Raw genomic sequence first — 27,325 nt, forward strand, 5'->3', positions numbered from 1 at the left:
ACAAAATCAGTTTTTAGAAGACACAAAACACACACAATACTGTGGATCCATGAAGTGAAGACCTAACAGTGCAGTTGAAAGGTGTTGCAAACTCAGTGAAGTGAAGAGAGAGACCACCACAGCACAGAAAATAGTGAACAGATCAAAGCCCCCTCATAGGGCGCAGTGGTGGCTCTGAGGTTAGGGATCTGCACTGGCAATCGGAAGGTTGCCGGTTCAAATCCCGTAAATGCCAAAAAGGGACTCTGCTCTGTTGGGCCCTTAACCTGTAATTGCTGAGCGCTTTGAGTAGTGAGAAAAGTGCTGTATAAATGAAAAGAATTATTATTAAAGAATTATAATAACAGGAGTAACGCCGGGCATGGAGGGACAAAAAAAACTGGCAGCCAGTTTCAACTGAGAAGAGAAACTCGAAGGCAGAGCCCGTTCTAAACTTGCTCAATCTGGATCTGTGCCAACTGCACCCTTTTGTCCACAAGACCGGCAAGGTTGCCAAACAACAAGTGGGCGTCTCACATTAATCATCTGACTTAACGCAGATGCCCACAAAGTGTCCACTACATTATTTGATCGGTCTGATTTCCATGCTTACTGTCTGCCCCTTCTGCCATGAGCTGGCGCCCTGCCCGGGATTGGTTCCTGCCTTGCACCCTGTGCTGGCTGGGATTGGCTGCAGCAGACCCCCGTGACCCTGTGTTTGGATTCAGCGGGTTGAAAAATGGATGGATGGATGGATGTCTGCCCCTTTTCTCCACCCTGGCTGCGTATTATTCACATTTCACAATGCTTATTATTCTTACACACTAGCAGAGAAGAAACCAGCAGGAGTAGACACCAGGAGAAAAGGCAAAGGCAGGAAAAGCGTCAAAAATGAAAGACCTGCCGTACAGTAACCAAAACCAAGCACTGGCAACGGTTCTTAGGAAAAACATCTGTCCTAAAAAGAACGTTCATCAAAAAGGGATCTTAGAATCTGTCAACTCGGACGACTAAAATGGCGAGAATCATAAACAAACAAAATGGCTGCATAAACACGGCCCATAAATATTTCACAGAAACAACAGCAGCCTTTTGATCAAAAATGTGAGATTCAGACTCGAGGGGCTTAATAAATCCCCCCAATCAAGTGCTACATATCATCAAATGATGAAGAAAAACATTTAAAAATTAAATAATGAAGTCATTTATAACAACGGTGATCTTTTCACACTCTCTCTGACTCCAAAACTTTGGATCTCATCGGCTTGAGGATGACAGACTACACGACTACCTCACGACTTCTCAGCACAGGTTCAAATTTACAACGTTTTGCCAGCACGTTGCCCAATGGTGCCAGTGGCCATACAAATGCATAACACGTATGTTGTGTTAAGTGGCACAGTCTATACTGTCACAACTGCAGGGAGTGGCAGTTGTCGAGGACATCTTTAAAAGAAATGTCCTCAAGTCACTCCACAAGGGGTTTTGGTGTGCAAGTATTATCGAGTGTGGATACTGCATAGAGGGGAGGGCAAAGGTAAATTTTACAGTTGTGAGTACGTAAAACACAATGTTTATCCTTTGTGGTATATGGCCGGCCAGTACCCCCACGCCTCTAGGTGGCGCCCTTCTTTCAACATGGAGGTGCCCCGAGTTCCAGCAGGGCATCATGGACAGTGGAGTTTTACATCACAGTCCTGCTGGATACCATGGGGGCCTCCAGGGGACGCTGCAGGAAGGCACGAGGATTTTTATTATAGCCCGGAAGTACTTTCTAGTCACGGGAATGGAATTAAAAAAGTAATAATAATAATTCATTACATTTATATAGCGCTTTTCTCAGTACTCAAAGCGCTGTCCACACGGGGAGGAACCGGGAAGCAAACTCACAATCTTCCACAGTCTCCTTACTGCAAAGCAGCAGCACTACCACTGCGCCACCTGTGAAGTACTTCCAGGATGAAGAAAAGAAGGAGTTTTCACCTGACCTGGAAGTGTTATGAAATCACGTGGACTGAGAGAAAAGAAGCCCTTCCGGGTCAAGGACTATAAAGGACTCTGGGAAAACCCAACAAGTTGAGTCGAGTTGGGAGGAAGGGTGACTGAGCTGCTGGGAGTGGAGGATTGTGTACAGTATTGTGATTATTATTGTAGTTATTATTGGAGTATTGTGGAATGGAGGGTGCTTTGTGCACATTATTATTATAATAAATAACATTATTAGACTTTTATCTGGTGTCTGACGTGTGGTCTGAGGGTTCAAGGGGACGACAGCGCCCCCCTATCTGTCACACCTTCTATTATTATTTATTTATTAATTACTGTATTATTTATTTGTATTATTTGTCTTCTTATTATTCTTATGAACCAGCTACTACCCCCGCAGCTCTGCCCACTTGCTAGTGAAACAGAACAAACTTTAAAAATCATTAAAAAAATGTAATTCTGGCCAAATGGAAGGTAGGTACGGTCTGACGTCAAACGTTGCCACTGTATCTGATTGTGTTCAGCTCTATTGGGAGAGCATCTCCCACGTGGCCGTGATATCTCTGCCAATGAGCAGCTACCCTCTAAAACACACGCAGCTCTGATCTCTCTCTCTCAAAAACGTGAAACGTTACTCCTTAACAATCTATAGTTGGTAATGTCCGCTGAACAAACGGGTATGGCCAGCTAAGCGGAGGCGAGATACGCTCCAACACGTGGCGAGAGGTGGAGCGACTCGAACAGAGGCTGGCACGTGAGTGAGGAGGGCCCCACCCCCCTCCCTTCTGCCCGCAGCATCTCTCTCAGATTCGCGGAAATAAATCGGTACCGCAAGTGAACTACGATACTTAGCATGATGAGAGAAGCCGGAATGTTCAAGCAAATTCTAGAAAAAAAAAACCCGATCTAAATCCGTTAAGTAGTTCTCTTGTGAAAAGCAGACAGTCAGACAGACTTTGTATTTTATATGTATATATATATATATATATATATATATATATATATTTGCAGCTACCCCTACTAGGGTCTTCATCAGAGGATAATGCTTAGACTTACAAGAATCAAAGGCAATATATAGCAACACATTAAGTGGGGGGGGGGGGGTGACTAAGTCAGTATGATCAAGGGGGGGGGGGGGGGGTTTGTATAGTTTATTTATTATGAACATGTTCTTCTTAAGTTAGCATATGCTGGATTTATGTCCAAGTGTCTGTTGATGGCGTTCTCATTTGATAGCCAAGATTCGGCCAACTCTCTGGCACTTTTAGTACTTGGCTATCAAATGAGAACACCATCAACAGACACTTGGACATAAATCCAGCATATGCTAACTTAAGAAGAACATGTTCATAATAAATAAACTGTACACCTAATACCCCCCCCCCCCCCATCACACTGACTTAGCCACCCCCCTACCCCCCTCCACGTAATGTGTTGCTATATATTGCCTTTGATTCTTGTAAGTCTAAGCATTATCCTCTGATGAAGACCCCTGATAGGGGTTGAAAGCTCAGGAATAAAACTACTTTATGATATGTGATTCTTTTTTTTCTCCCTTTGTGGATCTCCAGCTGCAAATATGCAAACCGTATCACAGATCTTCTCTTCCATGTATATATATATATATATATATACTGTATATATATTGTCACAGGCGGCTTTGGGTGGAACCCAGCCGGGATGCCCGGAAGGACCAGAGGAGGGATTACGCCTCCTCCAGACCACGAGGGGGCAACCACCCTGGTGGCTTTGGGGAAGTGAGCATGGACGCTCAACCCTATAGGGGCCCGTGGTCTCTGCCAGGGGGCTCCCCAATGCCTCGAGAGCCCTGGTCCTCAGCACTTCCACCACACCCGGAAGTGCAGAGGGGAAGACGACCAGGGACACAGCCGGTACTTCCGCCACACTGGGGAGTGCCGGCGGAAGATTGCCGGGAGGCACCTGGAGCACGTTTGGGTGAAGATAAAAGGGGCCGCCTCACTGCGTTCAGTGGCTTGAGTCGGGAGTGGAGAAGACGGAGCTCGGGAGGAGAGGAGTGGAGGCGGACCTGAGAGAAAGGCATTGTGAAGAGGCCAGGACTTTGGGGGAGTTTTGGGGTTGTGAATATGGAGTTTATAAATAAACGTGTGTTGGGTGATGAACCATCGCTGCCCACCTGTCTGTGTCAGGGCTGCTTTCCACAATATATATATATATATATAGTCACACACGTGTGCATGGGAGGCAGCTAAAGGGCTTGCGTAAGTGTAATACTACACCAGACCAGAGGGTGGCAGAGTGCACTGACTCTTTTTCTCCCTTTCCTGCAGACCATTCATGGGAGATTCCACCTGGTCCGTCACTTCCAGGTCCGAGCCTATAGAAGAAGACCTTGTCGGCTCCGGCCCCTGTGATGTCACGTCCAGGCTCAAAGACCCTGATGATCCCGACCCATCTGACTTCACTTCCTGTCTCCCCCTTTAAAAGCCTCCACCTTTTCCCTATTCCCTCTGTTCTTGTTTTGGACTCGGTTTTCTGCACATCAGTGCTGTGTAACATTTTTACGATTTTGCAGCCAGGATACCAATTATATGGGTGGCTGCCCCAAACCTTGCTATGGCTTGTGGTCAAGTTTGTGACAATATATATTGTAGAAGATTAGCCCCGGACACAGACAGACACGGACTCAGTTTGTTCAAAAGCACACATGTTTATTCGTCTTCAAATCCTGCACACAACACAGTGCACCAAACAGCCACACTGACTCAGTTTCTTTTCTTCTGCCGCCTCTACTCCTTTCCTCCTAAGCTTCGTTCCCCTTCACACCCGACTCTGGCCTCTCGAATGGAGTGAGGCGGCCTCCTTTACACTGCACTCAGAAGTGGATGAGACACAAATGGAGTTATTTGGTCAGAACAAAAATCGCTTTGCATGGCAGAAGAAGAACACCGCATTCCAAGAAAAACACCTGCTACCTACTGTCACATTTGGTGGAGGTTCCATCATGCTGTGGGGTGGGCTGTGTGGCTAGTTCAGGGACTGGGGCCCTTGTTAAAGTCGAGTGTCACATGAATTCAACCCAAAATCAACAAATTCATCAGGATAATGTTCAAGCATCAGTCACAAAGTTGAAGTTACGCAGGGGTTGGATATTCCAACAAGACAATGACACCAAAACACAGTTGGAAATCTATAAAGGCATTCATGCAGAGGGAGAAGTACAATGTTCTGGAATGGCCATCACAGTCCCCTGACTTGAATATCAGAGAAAATCTATGGGATGATTTGAAGCAGGCTGTCCATCAAATTAAACTGAACTGGAGAGATTTTGTATGAAGAATGGTGAACAATACCTCCATCCAGAATCAGACACTCATCAGAGGCTATAGGAGGACAGCGTCTAGAGGCCGAAAGGAGGCTCCACTAAGTATTGATGACATATCTCTGTTAGGATGCCCACATTTATGCACCTGTCTAATTTTGTTATGATGCTTATTGCATATTTTCTGTTAATCCACTAAATTTAATGTCACTGCTGAAATCCTACTGTGTCCATAAGGCATGTCAGATATTAAAAGGAAGTTGCTACTTTGAAAGCTCAGCCAATGAGAAACAAAAATCCAAAGAATTAAGAGGGGCTCCCAAGATTTTTCATATGACTGTATATATATCCATCCATCCATCCATCCATTGTCTCCCGCTTATCCGAGGCCGGGTCGCGGGGGCAGCAGCTTGAGCAGAGATGCCCAGACTTCCCTCTCCCCGGCCACTTCTTCTAGCTCTTCCGGGAGAATCCCAAGGCGTTCCCAGGCCAGTCGAGAGACATAGTCCCTCCAGCGTGTCCTGGGTCTTCCCCGGGGCCTCCTCCCGGTTAGACGTGCCCGGAACACCTCACCAGGGAGGCGTCCAGGAGGCATCCTGATCAGATGCCTGAGCCACCTCATCTGACTCCTCTCGATGCGGGGTGATATACAGGGTGAATCAAAATTATGTTAACATTTGAATAGCAGAAACAATTTATTCACAACATACTTCATTTGTGCAAGGTGATTTACAGGAATGTCTCAACTTGTTCGCCTTCATGTTCAGCACATGTACCATGTGTGGCATATAAACTGTCCACAAAAATTGTATATAGTATGTATATACATAGCAGTACCATTACTGTTAATATCACCCTGTATATAACCTCTAAGTCTTTTTTCTCTACACACAACTATAACCCTGCCTTTGCCCACTCCTATATATACATTATTCATCTTAAACAAGGATAAGTATCTGTGTGTCCATCAGTCATTCCAACAGATGACACAAACATTAACACTGCTTTTATGGCATATAATGACTTAAAGCGAGACACATGAACTGAATTTAACATTCAAACAGATGGCGCATCACAAACATTTATAGTTATGCATTTTATTATTAGTTTCCTCCCACAGTCCAAAGACAGGACTAGGTGGATTGGCGATTCTCAATTGGCCCTAGTGTGTGCTTGGTGTGTGGGTGTGTTTGTGTGTGTCCTGCGGCGGGTTGGCATCCTGCCCAGGATTGGTTCCTGCCTTGTGCCCTGTGTTGGCTGGGATTGGCTCCAGCAATCCCCCGTGACCCTGTGTTCGGATTCAGCGGGTTGGAAAATGGATGGATGGATTTTATTATTACAAATGTTTCTGAGGCAGCATCTATTAGAATGACAACCGCAATGCATTTTATTACTACATGCATTCATAAATACATTCCAATAGATGGTGTACTGCAAACGTTGATTACTTAGAATATTACCAGTCTTAAGCAGGTAACACATCCAGTGTGTGGATATACTGTAATGGATGACACAAATGGACTGGAATCCCGTCCTGGATTGAACAGGAATCCTGATACGGGTGGGAAGCCAGGGCAATTAAATGACCAGGACAGATGATAACAGGTGAATATTTTCACCCCACTTCACTAGATGGCAGTAGCCCTGGGTTAGGGTTCACCACAAGGACACCCGCAGGGCATGCTGGGACCTGTAGTGTCATAGGGCAGACCTGTTGGGTTCCAAGGGGGCTATCAGGGTGACCTGCCGGGATTCACAATCCCTAGTTTCAGGGTCTTCTGTTTGACCCAGTGCTCCCGGTGGGCTATTCCACCATCTATTCTGCTTTCCTTCTTTCCTTACAGTTGCATTGTACCCTACTGAGAAGTCATCTGTGGTCCACTCTCACATGCTCAGGTGCCATCCATCCATCTTAAGACAAAATCCAATCCTATCACATGCCACTAACTATGCCTGGCTCTCTGGGGACGTCACATTATACGACAGGCCTACCCCCAGACTCGCTAAGGTCATATAAAGAAAGGCTTTGACTGAAAATGCCTGGAAAAGTCGAGTAATGTGACAGGGTGTTGAGGCATTTTGGTTTGGCTCTTCGGGGTCTTGAGTGTGTCGGCCATATCTGGTGTTTCTGGCAGAGGCTCAAGCCCTCCGTGAACATTCTACTGGATTAAGTAGGTTTGATAATAGCTTGAATGGATTGTCAATTCAGATTTGCCGTGTCAGGCTACAATGAAATAAACAGTGGAGTAAAAATATAGAGAGAGATATTTGTAATTAATTAAGAACAAAAAATAGCAAAGTGAAATGTAATAAAAGAGAATTGGAAATGTTGAGTAAATGATAATTTATTCCGCTGATGAGCCAGCACAGTTAAGAGCTCCCCAGACAATCAATGCGCATCCCTAAGGAGCTCCAATGTGTTCGATTGTGTGTTCCATTTAAAGGACTAATTAAGTGCAGAGTAAATGTTTCAGCTGTTGTTTTTTTATGTTTGTTTTTATCGCTGCACACACTAGGCTGCCACGTCTCCGAGCGGTAAAAGGCCAGCAAGCGCACGAGTGGCATGAGTAGGCCTCAGGAAGCAACACGGGCACCCAAGAGCTCTCGGTTGAGAAAGTCGTGGACGGGGTTAGCCAGCCGAGGCACCGAGACATCGCAGAAAGAGAGCTCGTTCCTCGTGTAATTAGCTCTATCATTTCTTCAGGTATCACAGATCGAAGCAGAAAAGCAGAAGCTGAAATGCTGCAGCTAATTAGGAAGGCAGTGAATTAGTTGCCTGCCAAGTGCATCTCGTCGATACAGATGTTCCTATCGTCACTCTCTCTCACTCTTTCCCAGTTCCAGTTTCTCTTTCCGAAGCATGGCATTGCTTCTCGGGAGAGCAGACGAGAGAAGATCTGCTCTACATTTCACAAGTTGAAACATTTATTAACAATAAGGCTGGCATCCGCTGTTCAGGCTTCAGGGTTTCAACTTTCAAATGAGAACTTGCTTTATATGAAGAAAGGCAGAGAAGACAGCATACAGCAGTGCCACCGACGCTCACCTCACTGCACGCACTGCACAGGAGCTGTTGATGGACGTGAAAATGTTTGTCAGTGGCCTTGTCTCTTTGAATGACTTAAACAGTCTGAACTATGCGTTCAAGACACCCAGGGAGGTCAGACTCCACAACCAAAATGGTATGCCAATCAGAAACGAACTCAAAGTGTGCTGCTCGCTGATCACTGGGCTACGCCACAATCCAGACGGGGCGGCACTGCTGCTTTGTGCAAGATTCTACGTGTTCACTCTGAAAATGTGGCGTAAAGCAAGGAATTTAACAACCATTCTCTGCATTCGCCCCATTGCACCCCAGGTTTTGGAGGCATCAGAGAAATCGTTACAAACAGATGCCCATCTTGATGCCACCCTCCTTTAGTCATCGTTTACGACACACAAGAGCAATGGCAACCTTATTCTTAGCCCCAGGTCATGAGGTAGACAAGTAATAACGTATACAACTACAACACAAATCAGAATCTTAACGAGCGCCTGTCCAGTTTAGCTGGTTTGTAATCCACCGAACATTCAACGGCAGCCAAGAACTTCAAGAAATATCTGATATGTCACTGTGATCGGTGTATTCAATAAGCTTGACACTCATACACATAACCTGATAACAAACGATTCTTCTTTCATATACAATATAATAATAATAATAATAATAAATTTTATTTATATGACATATAACTATGTCACGCACCATGATTTTCCCTTATGTACAATACATTCTTCCTTTTTACTTTCTCGTATACGAAGTATTGGGAAAGTATTGTAATCATCCAAAAATTAGACCTCGAGATTTGATGAATCTCGACATTTTAGACATCCCTGAGTCCGATTTACTATCTCGTAGATAAAGTATTGTAATCGTCCAAAAATTTAACCTCAAGATTTTGAGGAATCTCGATGTTTTAGACCTCCCTGAGTTTGATTTATTGTCTCATTGGAAAAGTATTGTAATCGTCCAAAAATTCGAACTCGAGATTTGATGAATCTCGACATTTTAGACCTCCCTGAGTCCGATTTACTATCTCGTAGGTATTGTAATCTTCAAAAATTTGAATTCGAGATTTGATGAATTTCGACATTTTAGACCTCATTGAATCCGATTTACTATCTCATAGATAAAGTATTGCAATCGTCCAAAAATTTGTCCAAATCTCGACATTTTAGATGTCCCTGACTCCGATTTACTATCTTGTAGGGAAAGTATTGTAATTGTCCAAAAATTCGATTTTCAGATTTTGATGAATCTCAACGTTTCAGACCACCCTGAGTCCTATTTACTTTCTCGTAAGTAAAGTATTGTAGTCATCCAAAAATTCAACCTCAAGATTTTGACATTTTAGACCTCTCTGAGTCCGAAATTACCATTTTTGGAATTATGTCTGTGTGTGTGTGTCTGTAAACACGATAACCTGAGTACTCTTTCACTTTGGTCAACCAAATTTTGCATACAAGTATTAGGTACAAAATGAAGATTTCTATCAACTTTTCAGCTATTTCCGCTAACCTGAAGTGGTACTTTACCTTTTATTCATGCAGCTGCAGGGTCTGATTTATTCAACTTTACTTATATAATAATTGTTCCATATGTTATTAATTTGATTTAATTTGTTGTTGATGGTTCTTTAATGTACATAACATAAAAATATAATTGTTGTCTTGTAGTTTACTCATCAAATATCCATCCCCATTTCTGAGTATATGAGAAACTCGAGGGGAGACCACTCCCGATTTTTGTTTTCATCATTAAGCTGTATCAATCTCTGACAAAATGCTGAGAAACTTCTTTGTTCCAGAAATCTCTGTCTAAAGGGTGTGTAGCCCCTAGTTAAACACTGATTGGTTTGTTGCACCAAACAGTATTATGTTATAAGTTAAAATCCGTGTTAGCCCACCCTTGAGCACCACCGACCCGTTCAATCCTGGGATTTTTGAAGTATGGCCCTCTTTATCCTAGCAGCCCCCAAACTTCCACACGATCCAACAGAATCTGGAGAAAATGAGCCAGGGAGCAACTCACAGCAGATATGAAATGTTTGGAAAGGTTACAAGAAGAAGGGAGAGAATAAGCTGGAAGAGAAGGAGAGAGTGTTGAGGAGATACTGAGAAGAGTAGGGGAGGACAGGACATTAATTACGACCATCAGAATGAGATGGCATCTGCTTAGGTATGACGGCCTGCTAAAATGTCAACTTAGCAAAGTGACTTACAGAAGAGGTCATCATAACTGAGTGACCATCAGTCTGGAAGACTGTGCAGGAACAAGTGTTACAGGCGAGGTTTGTCCAAAATTGATCATCATAAGTGAAGAGCTTTAAACCAAACAGAACCCAAGAATAGTTACAAGAACCTATCAAGGCCATTGTCAGTTAGGCCATGTCCACACTACTGTGTTTTCATTTGAAAAAATGTCATTTTTAAAGTAAGTGATCTCCATCCACATTAGCGTTCCACTTTGTTTACGAAGGCATCTCTGTCCACACTAAAACGACCAAAAACGCATTTGATGTTGGTGTTAACCTACAGTGTGCTTTGGCAGAAAAATCCTTAAAAGCAATGGTAATGTCACCGGCCACAGGATTTAGAGCAAAACTGTACCGACTGGTTAACTGTTTGCCTTTTACAAATGTATGCAGCATTTAAAATGCATAAAATGCAATTACCACTGGATGCATACAGGGAAGCACAATGGAAAACAACTCCTCTGCGTCCACCATGCTGAAATACAATTTTCTTCCGTGAAAGGTTACCAATCAGAGAATGAGACCTTGTAATGAGCAGGATCCAATCAGGGAAGACCTACGTCACAATTCTAAACAAATCAGAGTGCAATTAAGAGTCTGCGTTTTCAAAATGCCTCGTTCTCACTCATCCACATTATAATGTCGACCTGCCGTTTTCAGAACTACGCAGCTCTACGGGGCGTTTTCAAAAGTCTCCTGCAGGGTAGTTTGGACTAAAGGCGAAAATGGAGACTAACATGTCTGTGCTTTTTAAATGAAAGTGGCGCAGTGTGGTGTTGGCAGCCCTAGACAGACATTCACAGAACACATTGAGGGAGTCGGCAGTTCGAATGGAGGCGGGCAGCTCGTTCTACGTGATTTTGCTTGCAAATGAAAACAGGAATGTGTTGTTGATATTCACGCAGGTTTTGTGATTGTACACCAGAGTAAAGGCACTGATGCAGATTATTAAGATCTGCACCCGTTGCAACAAATACAATCTCTGTTGTAATGTTATCGTAACAAGTTTTCATGTTATAAATCAATCGAAATGATACAGTACATGCTTACTAAAAATAACTAACAGCCTTTCACATCATTCTTTCCATAAGATACTAACAGATGTTTACATTAAATAATATAATAAAGAAAATCCAGACGAACATCTAGATGACAGCTTTGTTATTAACTAAACAAATCAGCTCGATGGACTGAGTGATCTCCTCTCACAATCTGAATGTCTTACTTCTTCGTATTTTTATGTTCATATTCTCTGTAAATAAAGTAAAGATTTCAATGGTCTTCTAAAATTCATTAAGAATTAATAATACGAGGCAATAAATTGCGTTAAACTGCTCTTCCTAATCCAACGTGCATATGTTTTACAGAGACGGCTTATGTCCAAGTACTCGAAGTTTCCTTGTGGGATGCGCTACCGGAGCGGGATAATCCACTGCTGCTGTTTCATGTTAATTAAGCCTCCTATTGTTTGTGCTGTGCTACAGAGGCGCTACACAGAGGTAAAGTAAAAAACAGAAATATACGTTCTATAATAACGGAGAAAAACGGAGAGTGTGTCAATGACAGATATGTTCTTTACATAAAATGGATGACTCTTCTTGTTATTATTATCATTATTTGGATTTTTTAGTTTTGAGATCAACTTGTTAATAAAGACGTGCTGATTGGCACACACAGACAAAAATTTCACTGGACGCTGTAAACCTGATGACGTCTGATCCTATGAACTTATAAATCAAGAGGCACCATTGAAAGGAGATTGGCGGAAACATCACGTAAAAAGACAGAGAACGATGCTACTGGATAATATTAAAGTATTAGTAGTAATATTATAGTCTGTATTTTGTTACGTTTTGAATATAGTTTGGTCTGTAAATTTGTTACATACTGTATTTCTATTTTTATATTATTATGTAAACATTCAGTTACATACCCTGTCTCCTTAACATTGAATTTGAAAGACAGGAAAGGGGGAAGCTGGCATTCTACAACAAAGATCTGGCTATATTTGTGAAAACGTACCAAAAAATCACATTTTAAAAAACCGGTACGATACCAGCCCTTACATTAATTTCGGTACCTAAAGTACGATCGGAACTTGAAGGAGACCCCCATCAACCCCGCTGACCATGCCCCCAAATGCCACTCTTCACTATAATATACTTGTATCATTGTGCACAAAACATCAAGAGGGGTACCCCCCCCCCACCTTCAAAGCTATAGTTGGTAATAGTTGGTGACCCACCCCTTGTTATGATATGAGGAGCCTCACGTGTGTGCAGGCCTTAGGAACAGCGCAGATTTAAATATTCCTTATTTGCTTCATTTTAATATCAGTAATGAGGTTCAAAAGCTCAAAATTTTTGTACTGATCCAATTCTAGTCTACAGGCAGAAAACAAACTAAAAAAGACAAAAAAGTTCCACACCTGACAAATGATACTTATAGCAAAGCATGATGGGATTTCTCAATATGTACAGATTATAAAGAAAAGCAAGTGCAAGCTTCACAAGGCCTCCAACCCTCCCCGGACCACCGGATAAAGCACTGGTGCTGAGTTGTGCCATACCGTCCTGCTCCGTCTTGGTCATCTCCTCAAGTTTCTTCTGCTTCAGTGTGTCCACCACGTCAGCCAGACTTCCCTTGCGTCGTTCTGGCGTCCCGAAGGCCGAGCTCGTCAAGAGTTCTCCGCGGTCACGGCCTGCGTCTTCTGTTTTGTGTGGTGAGGTAGAGTTATTCCGGAAAGGGTAGAGGGGACATACTTTATTGCTGTCCGATTCCTGCAAAAAAAGCAAAAGAATGACTTTCAATATGACGATTCAGGTTGTTGCATGCAGTCCAGCAAACAACAATTCAACAATTTATGTCAGACATACTGAGCACACTCGGGGCAGAAACTTCAGCAAAACGGTCTGTTTCAGAGAGTCACGCTTTGATGGACCCTACGACATTATAAGAAGGAAAAGATAATCCAACAAAAGAAGAAGCATCCCATCCAGACGAGAGGACAATGACCAGGGCATCTGCTGCTAAGAGACACTCCAACAGGAGCCACCAGGCTGATAAGTAGTCAGAGTCGGCCTACCTGGGCTGTGATTTGTACCTTTATGACATTTCAAGCTCGGTTAATAGTCTCATGTCAGTGTTTATTTATTGCAATTCATAACTTGTCACGTCTTCTCAACAATCAAATCAAGGTGCCTGAGTGTGATGAACAGCTGCTCATTTATTACCAGCGGCCCTTGAAGCCTACAAGGCTGCTCAGTGATCCTAAAGTCTATTGGCTCTTTGCTACTTTCAAGCCATTGAGAGGGAACTTTGCCACCTTCCTCCACCTGAGACACAAGGAAAGTGGACCCCATGTTCACATCAAGAAACGACCCGAGGACACGAGGCCAAGATTGAAGCACATTCTGACGTTTACAAGTGTGACTACTTGGCATCCTGAACACCAAAAGAAAACAAAAAGCAGTCGTTCACCGTTTGTTCATCCAATTCAGAGCCCTGGGAGCTGGTGGCTAACCGGGCAGCACTTGGCACAAGGTGGGAAACAGCCCTAGACTGGGTGCAAGTCCATCCTAGGTGCAACCAGAACAAAGAATCTAAAAAAAGAAATAAGGATTTATACCAGAAAACAGAAGTGAGATTTCACAATTCTCACAGATGACAGGCCACTTTTGTGGCAGGTCAGTCACCACTCATCTTCCAGGGTCCAAATCCAGCTGAACACTCAAGGCCACACTGTGTACAGGATGTCTCAACAATAATGGCACCATTCAGAGAAGACAAATGTGCAAATACTGGGAGAACACGCCAACTCCACACGCACAGACGTGAAGTGAAGGATTCCAATCCATGAGACAGGAGTCGTGCATTTGGGTCTGCCGTGGTCGAATGGACGTGTGCCTTTAGTGCAAAGGGAGAATTTGCATCTTATTATCCGTAGTACTAGGGTGTTGTACTGTGTTAGCCATTATGAATGTAGAGAAAAGCCAAGCAAAATGACACCTTTTATTGGCTAACTAAAAAGATTACAATATGCAAGCTTTCAAGGCAACTCAGGCCCCTTCTTCAGGCAAGATGTAATCATTATGATTACATGATTACTAATTAATTATTAATTAATGATTACGTCTTGCCTGAAGAAGGGGCCTGAGTTGCCTCGAAAGCTTGCATATTGTAATCTTTTTAGTTAGCCAATAAAAGGTGTCATTTTGCTTGGCTTTTCTCTACATCTTATTATCCCAAAGATGTGACTTCACATCCCATGTCTACCATCTGACATCTAACACGGAGTAAAAATCCAAGAGGCTGCAGCACTGCTCACTGCATCACCACACCAGGCTGACAATTATCTGTATATCTCTGTATATAGTGTCACACACAAGTGCATGGCAGGCAGCGAAAGGGCCTAAATGACAGCAATCCCACGTCAGACCAGGGGGGTGGCGGAGTGCACTGGCTATTTTTCTCAATTTCTTGCAGACTGCTCACAGGAAATTTTGCCTGGCTCCGATGACGTCACTTCCGGTTCCGGCCATAAGGATGTCACTTCCGTTTCCGAGCCCATGGATGACGTCACTTCCGGTGTAGAACCCATTCAAGAAAAGCCGTCAGGTTCCGGCCCTTTTGAAGACGTCATGTCCGGGCCCGAGCCTATGGAAGAGGACTCTTCCGCTTCTGGCTTTGATGACTTCATCATTTCCCTTTTTGGCCTTTAAAGCCACCATGTTGGACTCTGATCTGTGCCATCTATTCACCCATTTGCAGCCAGGGAATATTATATGGATGGCTGCCCCAAACCTTTTTATGACTCTAGTCTCTAATTTTTGTGACAATATAAAATCCAATGTCTGTCTGTTTGTCTGTGTGTGTCTGTCTCTTGTCCTGAGAAAACTACTTCACGGATTTAGATCAGGTTGTTTTCTAGAATTTGCTTGAACATTCCGGTTGATTTTGCGACTTCTCTCATCGTACTAAGTATCGTAGTTCACTTGCGGTAACAATTTATTTGCGCGACTCCGAGGGGAGAGGGGCAGGACCACAGGAGTAGGGAGACGGGCAGGGCCCTCCTCACTCATGCGCCAGCCTCCGTTCGAGTTGCTCTGCCTCTCGCCACATGTTGGAGCGCACCTTGCCTCCCCTTAGCTGTTTATTCAGTAGACATTATCACCTAGAGATTGTTAAGAAGTAATGTTTGCTGTTTTTAAGAGACGTGCGTTATAGAGGCGTGTAGCTGCTGATTGGCAGAGATATCACGACCACGTGCTCTTCTCCCCACGTGGAGGACGCTCTCCCGTCAGACCTGAACACCATCAGATACAGTGCCAGCGTTTGACGTGAGAGCGTACCTACCTTCTGCTTTGCCAGAATTACATTTTCTTTTTTTTTTTAATTGATTTTTAAAGTTTGTCCTACTATGTGGGCAGAGCCATGGGGGACAGCTAGTATATAATAAACAAAAATAAATTAAAAAAAGTGGGGAGCATAAGACAATGTTTAGAAAAAAAAAACCCACAAGTGTCCTTGTGCCATCTGGAGATTCATTAAGATGGGGCGAGGCAGATGCCAACGGGCCTTAAACCAAATTAATAGTATAATGTATTAAGGCTAAGTTTTGGGTAGTTGTTGCAATGGAGAAAACGTAACATAAAGTAACAATCCTGGATGGGAGGATGAAATAAAGGAATGACATGTGCAGTAACCAGGGGCACACCTGCCGCCCTGACCCGACACAAACGGGCACAGACACCAGCTCTGTCCAACAAAAGCCCCTTTATAGGGAAAGGAATCCAGAGCACCTCCAAGGACTGATACCCACAGTCACTGGTAATAAAATACCACTGAAATGTCTCATTCTTCCCTTCATCCACCTCTTCTCGATTCAGGCTCTCTTCTGTGAGGTAGTTGGCTCTTTTTAAGCTGCACCCGGGAGAATTCCAGGTGGCTCGTTAGGGAGGTCTGGAATTGTCCCAGGTGTGGTGGAAGCCCAAAGTAGGGCACTGCAGATCCTGCACTTCCCCCTGGTGGCATTGCTGGAACCCAAAAGGGCTGAGCCGACTGATACCAAGTCCCATATAGCCCTGTGGGACTCTGAGGGGCCGTTACACCCCACGGGGGCAGCCAAAGAGCAGTGTGGGGAAGATGACGCCCTTCATAAGTCATCTCCCCCTGTTCTTCCATTACAGAGGCGTCCTGGTCGGGTAATGGCACAGGCCACCATCCGTCACACATGGCACTATGTCCTCCTGAGCTCTAGACGGCAGTGACGTTCTGTAGCTGTCCCAATCAGGAAGCCCAGCGAGCTACCAGAGAACTGTAGTTCAGACAGTCAGGCCTGACGAGGACTGCCAGGGCTTTGCTGTATCAGAAAGACTCGGCCCAAGCCAGGCTTTACTCTTGGGGAGCAGGGACTATTCAGGTTGTCGTCTGTGCCTCAGCCTGGTGAGTTCCTAAAGTTTTGAGGTTACGAGATGCAAGAGCTTAAGTGACATGAGGTGGGAGAAGGTGCTGTGTGAATAGAAAACAGACAGAGCTATTCACAGGTTTGGTCTCAGTCCATTTGAACACACCGTCTGCCCCCTTATCAGGTGACTTGTTCTAACTTCTGGGATCAGGAGGCCAAACCAGCTCCATTCAACCCAGTTTAGTTTATTTTTATATAGCGCCCTTCACTTGAGTGCACGCCCAGAGTACTGTGACAAATACAAATACAAACTTTACAAATTACCAGTCACATAATGAATATACATAAAGATCCAGATTAGTTTAAACAGACAAGAAAACAAAGGAGGCAGAAACTGATTAACATAAATGAAACCCAACAACGTCTGCCCATTCATTCAATGTTGAACTACGGCCAGGTGAAAGCAGAGGAGAGACACAAGAAAAAAGGCAGCAGCCCACATGGGGGGGCCACACTCAGCCAAAGACAGACTGATAGAACTAAATGTGTCCCAGGGGACCAGAGAATAATCAATCAGAAGTACCAGAACAGAAATCAATAATCAAAGGCTACGAATCAGGAGAAGAAACAAAATAAGAAAAGGCTCTCGTGAACTTTACAGGGCTGGGGGCAGAGCCTACTGGGAGATGGACAGGTGACCCCGCCTCTTGGGGAACCACCCACAAAATACAAAGAACTTGGTGAAACAAATTCTATCAAACCTGAAAAAAAAATTTGAATACACGGAACTGACAGTGAGGTGAGAAAACTGCTGTGGGTCCCGAGGTCCACATTTTAGTATCAATCCAACACTACTGTGGCATTTCATCCATTTCCTTATGTCTGTCTATGTTAAGAGGCTGAGCTCAAGGAGAAGAATGAGCCCACGGCAGAGAAAGACCACCATCCTCAGAAGAAGGAGGAGGAGTACAAGCCCTAGTTGTATTGTGACAAGTACAGATGACAGGAAGATTCTTACTATTATGGCCGAACTAAATGGCACAAGTCACCACACTCTGGCAGCACAATAAACGATAATGGATTTAATATGCAAAGGGTAGATGGCAACAGTTCTATATGACAGATAGATAGATAGATAGATAGATAGATAGATAGATAGATAGATAGATAGATAGATAGATAGATAGATAGATAGATAGATAGATAGATAGATAGATAGATAGATAGATAGATAGATAGAATTGAAAAGCTGAAAATCTATCTAAGATAGATGCTATGTAATTTTGTATATATTAAAGGCGCTATATGTAATAAATGAAGCCATTCAAAGCCAGCTCTTTAAATAAATAAATAAATACATATAAGTAGATAAGTAAGTTCAGAAACAAAAAAAACAGTGATTCCTAGATAAAGACTACACATATTGTAAATAACTATATTAATAATTAAAGTACAGTACAGCAGAAGGTTTGTCATTATACACCAGGAACAAGAGGATGGCACTGATGCTAACAGTTTCTTTTCTTCCCCACAGCACTCTTTGAGGACGACTGACGCTGGCCCTTCTGGTCAGAAGACTTTTAAACCCCAATGCCCCCTAATGGCGGTGTCTCAGTTAGACTAAATCGTGTTTCCTGAGTGCTGATGGATGTCAGGGGAGGACCTCCCTGCTTTGCATCACAAACGTTGCCTGGTCCGACTTAAAAGGTCGCTGCTGCCTCACATTGGAGAGTCAGAGTGGGGAGGCAGCGGGCAACACTCGACGGGAGGACAAATTTCTGTTGTATTGTGTATTGTGGCTAATCTTTGGAAGGGTGATTGTTGGAGAGGTGCTGTGCACAAAGACATATCTTTTATTTTTTCCTCAAAGTGTGTTGGGCATTACTGTGTCTTGGGTGTAGGGCTCAGTGGCACCCCCTGGTGGTTACAACTCCTAAAGTAAACGTGCCAAGCTGGTGTTTAACGCTTGTAACTTCACAGAGGAGCTCTCTCCTTGTCAGGTGGATTGTCTTCGGTGTATTTATTCATTTCTTTGATCGAGTTGTGTTCTATCGTAATTTTTTTTTTTTCTTTTTTGGAACAAGAAGAATAAAACAAAAAAAAAACAACAACGAGAAGCAAGCCCCCTGGCACAAAGGTCAGAAGGGCTTCGGTGCAAGGTGCCAGTGCTTAGCACCTGTCACCCGCCACCCCCACACACACGACACCCCTCGCCTCGCGCACGTCACCTCGCGACTCATGTGACAGCGTGAGCCGAGTGAAGATTTGTCTGTCGCGTCTGACTTCTTCATCCCCCGGCCCAAATTCTGCTGAGGATCAACACTTGAGTCGTAGCTCAGACAGGCTTTGCTGTGCATAGCATTTTCACAATTGCTCCAATGTGATAACGCCTTTTTTTTTTTTTTTGTAAACTTTTGCCAATTTTAGAATGGGGAATCCTAAACATGCAGTCTTTTCTCCCTGTTAAAAAAAGCTTAGCATACACTGTGCGAAATTCGAATGACACTCGATACGTCCTCAATGTCAGCCGGCTCATTAAAATGCTTGCATGTCATCTTTTTTTTTTCCATCTTCTTCTAATTCAGTACCCCCCCCCCAAAAAACACCACCACCCCGTAATGAGCCACAAACAAGTGCGACTCAGGTTAAAACATAAAACTGGAGCTAACAGGCGCTATCTCAACAAGAGGGCCCCCCCCACAAGTCCCTCCAGTAAACCCCCGTCAGCTGTAACCCCACAACAGTCAGCGCTCGTCTTTTCTCGCTTCCCTTTCCGTGGTTTTTGCTGACAAGCCAAAGAACAATAAGCTGAGGGGCCTCGGCCAAACCCTCCTAATCCCCTTTTAGCACAAACTCTGACAGGCCTATCGATTGGGAGTGTGTCCTTTACAGGTGAGTAAACTTTATTGAGCTGCGGGGTCACGGCGCTGGCCTTACCTTAGACCCTGAAGCCACGCAAAGCTAACATTAACATGCGCCACAATATGGTGAGGCACACGTGAAATGAGCCGACGCTTGCGTCAAAGGACAAACAAGAAAACAAAAGGGACTTTTGTGAAATGGTGGGATGTTAACCCGTGTTTGCCAAACACAGAGTGCCCCGGTGGACTGTGTGACTTCCCTGTTAACACCCAGGCACAAAATACACTCACGGGTGAGGACCTCCTGTCAGACTAAGAACAAAAGTGTGGAGTGGATCTGCACTGGTATCCAGAAGGTTGCCGGTTCGAATCCCCGTCACTGCCAAAAGAGATCCTACTCTGCTGGGCCCTTGAGCAGACCCTTAACCTGTAATTGCTCTAGGGGTGCTGTACAATGGCTGACCCTGCGCTTTGTATGCGAAAACTAACAAATTCCTAATACAAGAAATTGTATAAGGCGAAATAAAGAACAAAAAAAAAAAAAAGTGCCCAAGAGGGTCAAGAAGACAGGTGGCCAGCACCATCTTAATAAAGACAGGCAAACCCGGCCAGAGCAGAACTAGGATCCTTACCTGACTGGGAAGCCAATGGCATTGGAGGACAGGGCAAGGCGATTAATTCAGGGCATTGTCTCCCCCAACACCCTAAGTGGCAGCCCTCCTGCTACAGTGACCCACAGGGCATATCGGGAGTGGTACTTCTTATGGGCAGCCCTGTTGGGATGCGCTGACGGGATTTACGAGCCCTAGTTCGCCACAGCATCAGGACACCAGAAGTGCTCCCAGGTTTTATATAAAAGGAGCAGCCTCCATCATCCAGGTGAGCCAGAGGTGGGAGAAAGCAGACGAGGAGGAGAGAGGAGATAGAAGAAGCCTTGAGAATCGTGCCGTGTGTGCCTTTTAAAGTCTTGTTGTGAAGGTATTTGAAGAATTAAAACTTTTATATTAATCAGGACTTTGTATCGGGAGTCTGGGGAGCTGCACAGCGCCTAGGGTGGCCACAGTCTCGTTTGTTTTTTTTTTTACATGCCATTTAAGGACATAGCGATCCTCAGATGGTGGCATCTCTACTCTAACCACAGCTGACTGGCTCCTCCTGAGTCCATTCTTTTATCCCAGTTCCCCTGGTCACATGACCAGAAGAGGAGGTCACATGAGAGAGTGTGGTATGCCAATCCAATCGGAGAAGGCTGTGGGGGACCTAAATGAGGTCAGAAAACATCTTTAGAGGCCTCGATGAAGCTAAGTAGTGAATGGTGTAAACCTAAAGAGACGGCACTTAAGACAAAAGCCAGGATGATGCACTTCTTCACGAAAAGGGGCCTGAGGGGAATCAGGAACAAGTAAGCAGGAAAACCTTGACACCTTTGAAAGAAGCAGCTATTAAGGCAACTTAAAAAACGTAACATGAACTTTGACAAACAAGAGGTGACCATTCAGGCATGCCACTGCGCCCATTTAGCTAGCTAAGTTGTCTTCATGTTTCACCAACGCTGCCAAGTTCACAAAGCGCTGAATGGCATCCTTATGTTTGTCGGACGCTTTATCACTCGACTCAGACCCCATCGCTTCCTTTATTGTGACGTAGACGTCATTTGAAATTAATCAATTTGCCATTTTTATCCATCACTCTACATTACACTCAAAAACCCAGAATGACAAAGTGACCAGAAAAATGTTCACATTTACTCAAAAACCCCAAACTGAAACCTCTCCTTCATAGAAGCATTCAGACCCTTTGCTGTGACACTCCAGATTGGGCTCAGGCCCATCCTGTGTGCTTTAATTCTCCTTGAGATCTTTCTAGAACTTGACTGGAGTCCACCTGTGGCCAACTGAATCGTTTGGAAAGGCCCACGTGTACCTGTGTATAGGAGGACCCACAATTCACACTGCCTGACTGAAGGAAAAACAAACCATGAAGCCCAAAGAACTCTCTGTAGACCACCAAGATCAAACTGTGGGGAGACATAGAGCAGGGCATTTATAAAGTTTGGGGTGGTCCCAAGAGCACAGTGGCCTCAAAAATTCTGAAATGGAAGAAGAAGTTTGGAACCACCAGGATTGGTTAGGGTTTCTTGGTCAGGGTGGTGACCAACAACCCAATGGTGACTCTAACAGGGTTTCAGAACTCCTCTGCTAAGATGGGAGTACCCATTGGAAGGACAACCATCTTGGCAACACTCCATTGATCAGTTGTTTACTGTAGACGGAAGTCACTCATGAAAGTAAAAGGCATACGACAGTTTGAAGGACGTTTCTCTGGTGTGAGTTTGTTTGGGCCGAACTCTAAGCACAATGTCTGGCAGAGACCTGGAACTACTCATCACCTTTTTAATACCATCCTTGCAATGAAGAATGGAGGTGGCACCATCCGTACCATGGGGGGAGAGGGACAGCAAGTCTGGTCAGAATTGAGAGAAGGATAAATGCAGCCAAATACACATAAGTTCTTAGAGAAAACCTGATCTTCAAACAGGGGTGACAGTTCATCTTTCATCACGACGATGGCCTGTAGTATACAGCCAAGACAACGCTGGAGTGTCTTCAGGACAAGTCTCTGGGCGTCCTTGAGTGGCCCAGCCAAAGTCCAGACTTACACCCCATAGAACACATCTGGAGAGACCTGAAGATGGCAGTTCACTTCTCACCCAGTCTAACGGAGCTTGAGAGGATCTGCCAGAGAGAATGGGATCAGCTGGCCAAATGCAGGTGTGCAAAGCTGGTAGCGACCCAGCCAAGAAGGTTGAAAGCTGGAATTGCTGCCAAAGTAAGGGTCTGAATACTTCTAGGAATGAAGAGATTTCAGTTTGTGATTTTCAATAAATTTGCTGACCTTTCTAATTGAGGTTTTTACGTTATCATTATGGGGTATTGAGTGGAGACTGCTGGGCGAAAATGGCAAATGTCTAAATGTAAAATGAAATGTACAACGCAATAAAATGTGCAGGAAGTGAAGGGGTCTCAAGACTTTCTGAATCCGTTGTATTTTAAAAGGGCAAAGTGGTCAGGACACTGGACTTCAATCACAAGGTTACCGTTATATAAAGGGTTGGACTATTTCAGCTTTTTTTGGAGTATTTTTCTTAGTATTTTCTCACCCGTTAATAAAATATTAAATATATGTTGCTGCTTTGAACTCACCTTTGACATTTTCTTGTTTTTCTTTAGCCTTTCCATTTACGGTCACCATTTGTTTCCGTGTTTCCATAGTATCGATCCGGATGAGCACAGGGTGTGACGTCATCAAAGCGACCGCACGAAATGTCGGCGCTTTGGTCTCGTCATTATCTGAGACTGCGGGTAACTCCATTCATTCTAGTGATTCTTTAGTAGTATTGTAGTGTTCTTGTTTAATGCTTAAAAAAACATAACAGTTTAATAATAAAGGGATACATTATAGGCTTCCTTTTATATAGTGATTATGTAATTTTTGCACATTATTCTCTATAGTTTTACAAGATCTATTGCTTGTTTTGTGGGGATTCTTGAGCCACAGAATCTGAAATTGCAAATTTTGGTCCATTTTCACCTCCATTTTTGTTTACTCACGATGGCCGCTATTTCAACATTCCGTTGTTATGGTAGCCAGTCGAGTTGTTAGGGGCGTGTCCTCAAAGGTTGTGACCTCCGGTTAACGATGTGACTGGTGTCACGCATGTGTGTTGGACAACTCCCTCACTGGCTCTGTCAAGGTATGTAAGAATCATCTTCTGTTCCCCTTACAGTGGCAAGAACCCTCGCAGTGAGGGCAAGTAGCTCCGCCCCTTATGGTCCCACCAAACATAAAACACGGGCGTCCCAGAAGGAGGCGTGACTTTTGGGCTGAGCAAGACACAGGTTGGAGCTCTGTTACAGCCAGACCCTCATAAGGACCCCCGTTACGGGATACGTGTGAAGTTGTGCTCTTTATGTTATTTATCCTCAAATTCTTTTATTTTCCATCCTTGAATGAATAAAAGGGACGACCCGGTTGGTGTCCCAAAAATTTGTTGCTTTTGAGTCTGTCATTGCTGCACCTGACCACACGGGTTAAAAAGTTATTTTTGGATGCACAATGCAATCCGAGTTTGAGAATTCAAAACATCCATTTTTTGCCATGAAATTCTGTGATGTTGGCTTCTCCGCTTTTTTGACTTAGCGCTGAATCCTGGCTGTGATATCCGTGCGGCAGACTCCTTAGCTTTCAATTATTTTTTTGGCTTCTGACTTTGCCTTGTACTCCCGATAACTGCTTATATATTATTCCTACTAATATGATATTAAAGTAACGTAAATTGTCATTTATGATAAAATCATGGGACAGGCTTAAACATGACAAAAAAACGAAGCTCCCCTGACGATACATCGATTAAGAATAAGCAAATGTCCTTTATTTAAGCACGTCTTCAACACATTCTCAGATGCTGGGCAGCAGGCACAGTCGAGAAATAGGAAATAAAAAGTGCCAAACAAAAAGGCTGCGTCTTTCAAGGTCAAAGTACGGCTACAAGATGATTTCAGCCCCCATGCAGGTCCTTAATAGGGATCCCCTGCTACTTGCTAGTGAGCATCTCCCAGTATTTTTTAACAAAGTATCGGGTAAGCTTTCAAATAACGCATATTGAAACAAAATTCTAGACAACTGCTGGCAGTGCATTTCTACGGTGAATATGGAATACACACATCGATTAGAACACAAGGACTGCAAGAAGGAAGAAAGACAAAGCAGAGATGAGCAACCACACATTTCCATGGGCCACTCAATTCAGTCTCGAGCAGAGAAGGATGTGAGCTGACCTGACCAAGTCTTGAAAAACTGATACAGTTGATCCAGCCATTTCTAGGACCACTAGTGGGAATTAAGGCCATGTGCACTGAAGACAGAAGCCAGCAAGCACTTCCTCACAAAAAGGGTCGCGAGACTCTGTAATAGAACCCGCGAGTCATGAAGGTGACGCCGAGACCCTTTTATAAAGTGTCTGGATGTGACATCAGGACAGCTGCACCATTAGGTAATCACACTACACTGGAACTCTTTAAGGAAGCAACAAAACCCACGTGATCAGAGAGACGCCCGTGACGTTACTGATCTGGACTTTCAGAAGGTACAGTGCTGAATTTGATAAAGTCTAACATGAGAGGCTGGGGATCAAATCTAGAGAAGTGGCAATTCAGGTGTAGATTTCGTGCAAAATTGTTTTAAACGCTGCAAGCACAGATCAGAGATATGCAGGTGGATGAGCCTGTGGGGTCCTGGGTAATGGACTATCAATCAGGCAGACGCTCAAGGACTGTGTGAGCAACACTGAAGCACCACAAGGATCAGGCCCGTCACCATTTCCGTACACCTCGGACTATCAATATAACATCAGGCCACGTCACTTGCAGAAACACTTTGATGACTCTGCACTGATGGGGTGATATTGATAAGGGGGATGAGAAAGACGAGAAGAGTCAGGGGGCGAAACCTTGAAAAATGTCCACATTTCAACATCAGGCAAACCAAGGAACTGTTAATCGACGTGCGCCGCACCAAAGGGCCTCCACGTCCAGTCAATCATCTTTAAGGGAGAGGATGTGGAGATGGTGCACTGTTACAGGTACTTGGGGGCTCACATCAGTAACATGCTGGACCAGCCCCCTAACTAAGAGAAGAAAGGTCAGAGCAGACTCTTTAGTCTTAGGGGACTGTGGTCCTATAAGGTGGGTAGTGACATCCTTCCCATGTCCTCCATCTCTGTGGTAACAACAACAACATTTATTTATATAGCACATTTTCATACAAATGATGTAGCTCAAAGTGTTTGACCAGTGATGACCAGTGTGGTGTGCTGGGCTGGTGACATCACCCCAAGAGAGGACCACTGGATCAACAAGCTAAATAAGAGGCTAGGCTCAGTCATGGGAAACCCTCTGGACTCGCTGGAGGTCATAGTGGAGTAGAGAAAGAGGACATGTGATGGCCATGATGAACAATGCTGCACATCTTCTCTATGACACTATGACACTGAGATGGGGCAGAAGTGTGTGAGGAAACACGGCTGGAACTCCTTTAGACCAACAGCAATAGGCTTGTATAGCGCCTCACTGGGGCCGCTTTCTTATCATTAGACAAGTCTCAAGTTTTTTATCCTGTAGAACCTTTGTTATTAAATCTTTAAATTTAAAGCAATTTGCTTTGTTTAGTTTGGATCAGAGGTTTCCACATTTTCCTCTTCTCCATTTTTTGCAGTCATTTTGAGACTTTTATTATTTAGGAGCCTTATCCCCCCAATTTTGGGCCTGTGCAGGCTTGAAGCCTGCCTTTTAAGTTTGGGCTCAGGTTGCCCAATCCAGTGGGCCCAGACCTCAGAATAAGGGTAGGTCTGGCCGTTTGTGTGAGTTTGTGGACCTTGTTGTGTCTCAAGATGGAAGGACTCCACGATAGTCATGTTATGCAATGTAAGACAAGTGAGGCCTGTACCAGGGGGACACTTTGTAGTGTGGAGTAAGTCCTTTAGAGGTGTGATGGATGGCCGGCTAAATATTCCGGCCCACACCTCCAGACCGCCAGGTAGAGCCCTCCCAACAGCATGGAGGTTCCCCGAATTCCAGCAGGGCCTTATGGACTTTGTAGTTTGTATACACAGCCCTGCTGGATACCTTGGGGACCACCAGGAGTCGCTGTAGGGAGGCTGTCAGACTCTTACATGCCCTATAACCCGGAAGTGTGTCATGATCACATTACACGAAGAAACGACTCGCTTCCGGGTTGAAGAAAAGGACTTTTACCCTGACCCGGAAGTAATGAGGACTTGTGGATTGTTGGACAGGAACACCTCCGGGTCAGGGGGTATAAAAGGACTCTGGGAAAGCCCAGACACTAAGATGAGCTTGGAGGAAGGGTGGCAAAGTGTCTGGTAGCGGAGGAGTGATTATTGTACTTGACTATTGCTATTTGTATGTGTAGTGTGGAGTGGAGGGTGCTTAGTGCACATTATTATCATAAAAATAATAAGTCTTGGACTTTTACCTGGTGTTTGGCGTGGTACCTGAGGGTTCGAGAGATCGATAACAACCTCAACTGTTACAAGGTTTGAGACAGCAAGAAGAGTGGCCCTGCCAGACCTCACTGCATGCTGTAATTTCTGTCATTTGTCTTCATGTGCAGAACGAACGAGACAAGTGTTCCGCTTTTGGAGGCCACTCTGCCTACAGAAGGAATTCCTAACTGCCCAAAACAGGTACAGAACTGCACCTCCACGTCTTCGGGGTCATGGTGTTCACAGAGGGCACGATTCGATTTAGTGCTTGGCAAACACTGTGCACACAGACGAGTGCCACTGCTCTCCAACAAGATGTCTGAAGCTGCGTGCACGCATGTCATCCAACCCAAGGAGAGGAGCGCAAGGCACACGCTGGTGCATTAAAAATGCTCAGCAGCAAAGCCGCAAAGAAAAAAACAAGCAGCCCCACAC

General features: G+C 44.4%; 1 protein-coding gene across 4 annotated transcripts in view; it reads right to left on the bottom strand.

Annotated features, from left to right (window-relative positions):
- The window catches only part of sox6 (SRY-box transcription factor 6), a 264,750-nt gene that overhangs the window by 218,398 nt on the left and 19,027 nt on the right, over positions 1-27,325 (bottom strand). For all 4 annotated transcript variants that reach the window (XM_028796093.2, XM_051923458.1, XM_028796092.2 and 1 more), the window contains exon 2: positions 13,130-13,340. In XM_028796093.2, the coding sequence (XP_028651926.1) occupies positions 13,130-13,340 (211 nt within the window). The remainder of the gene's footprint in view (positions 1-13,129; positions 13,341-27,325) is intronic.

This window comes from Erpetoichthys calabaricus, chromosome 2 (assembly GCF_900747795.2).
Source record: "Erpetoichthys calabaricus chromosome 2, fErpCal1.3, whole genome shotgun sequence".
Classification (NCBI taxonomy): Eukaryota; Metazoa; Chordata; class Cladistia; order Polypteriformes; family Polypteridae; genus Erpetoichthys; species Erpetoichthys calabaricus.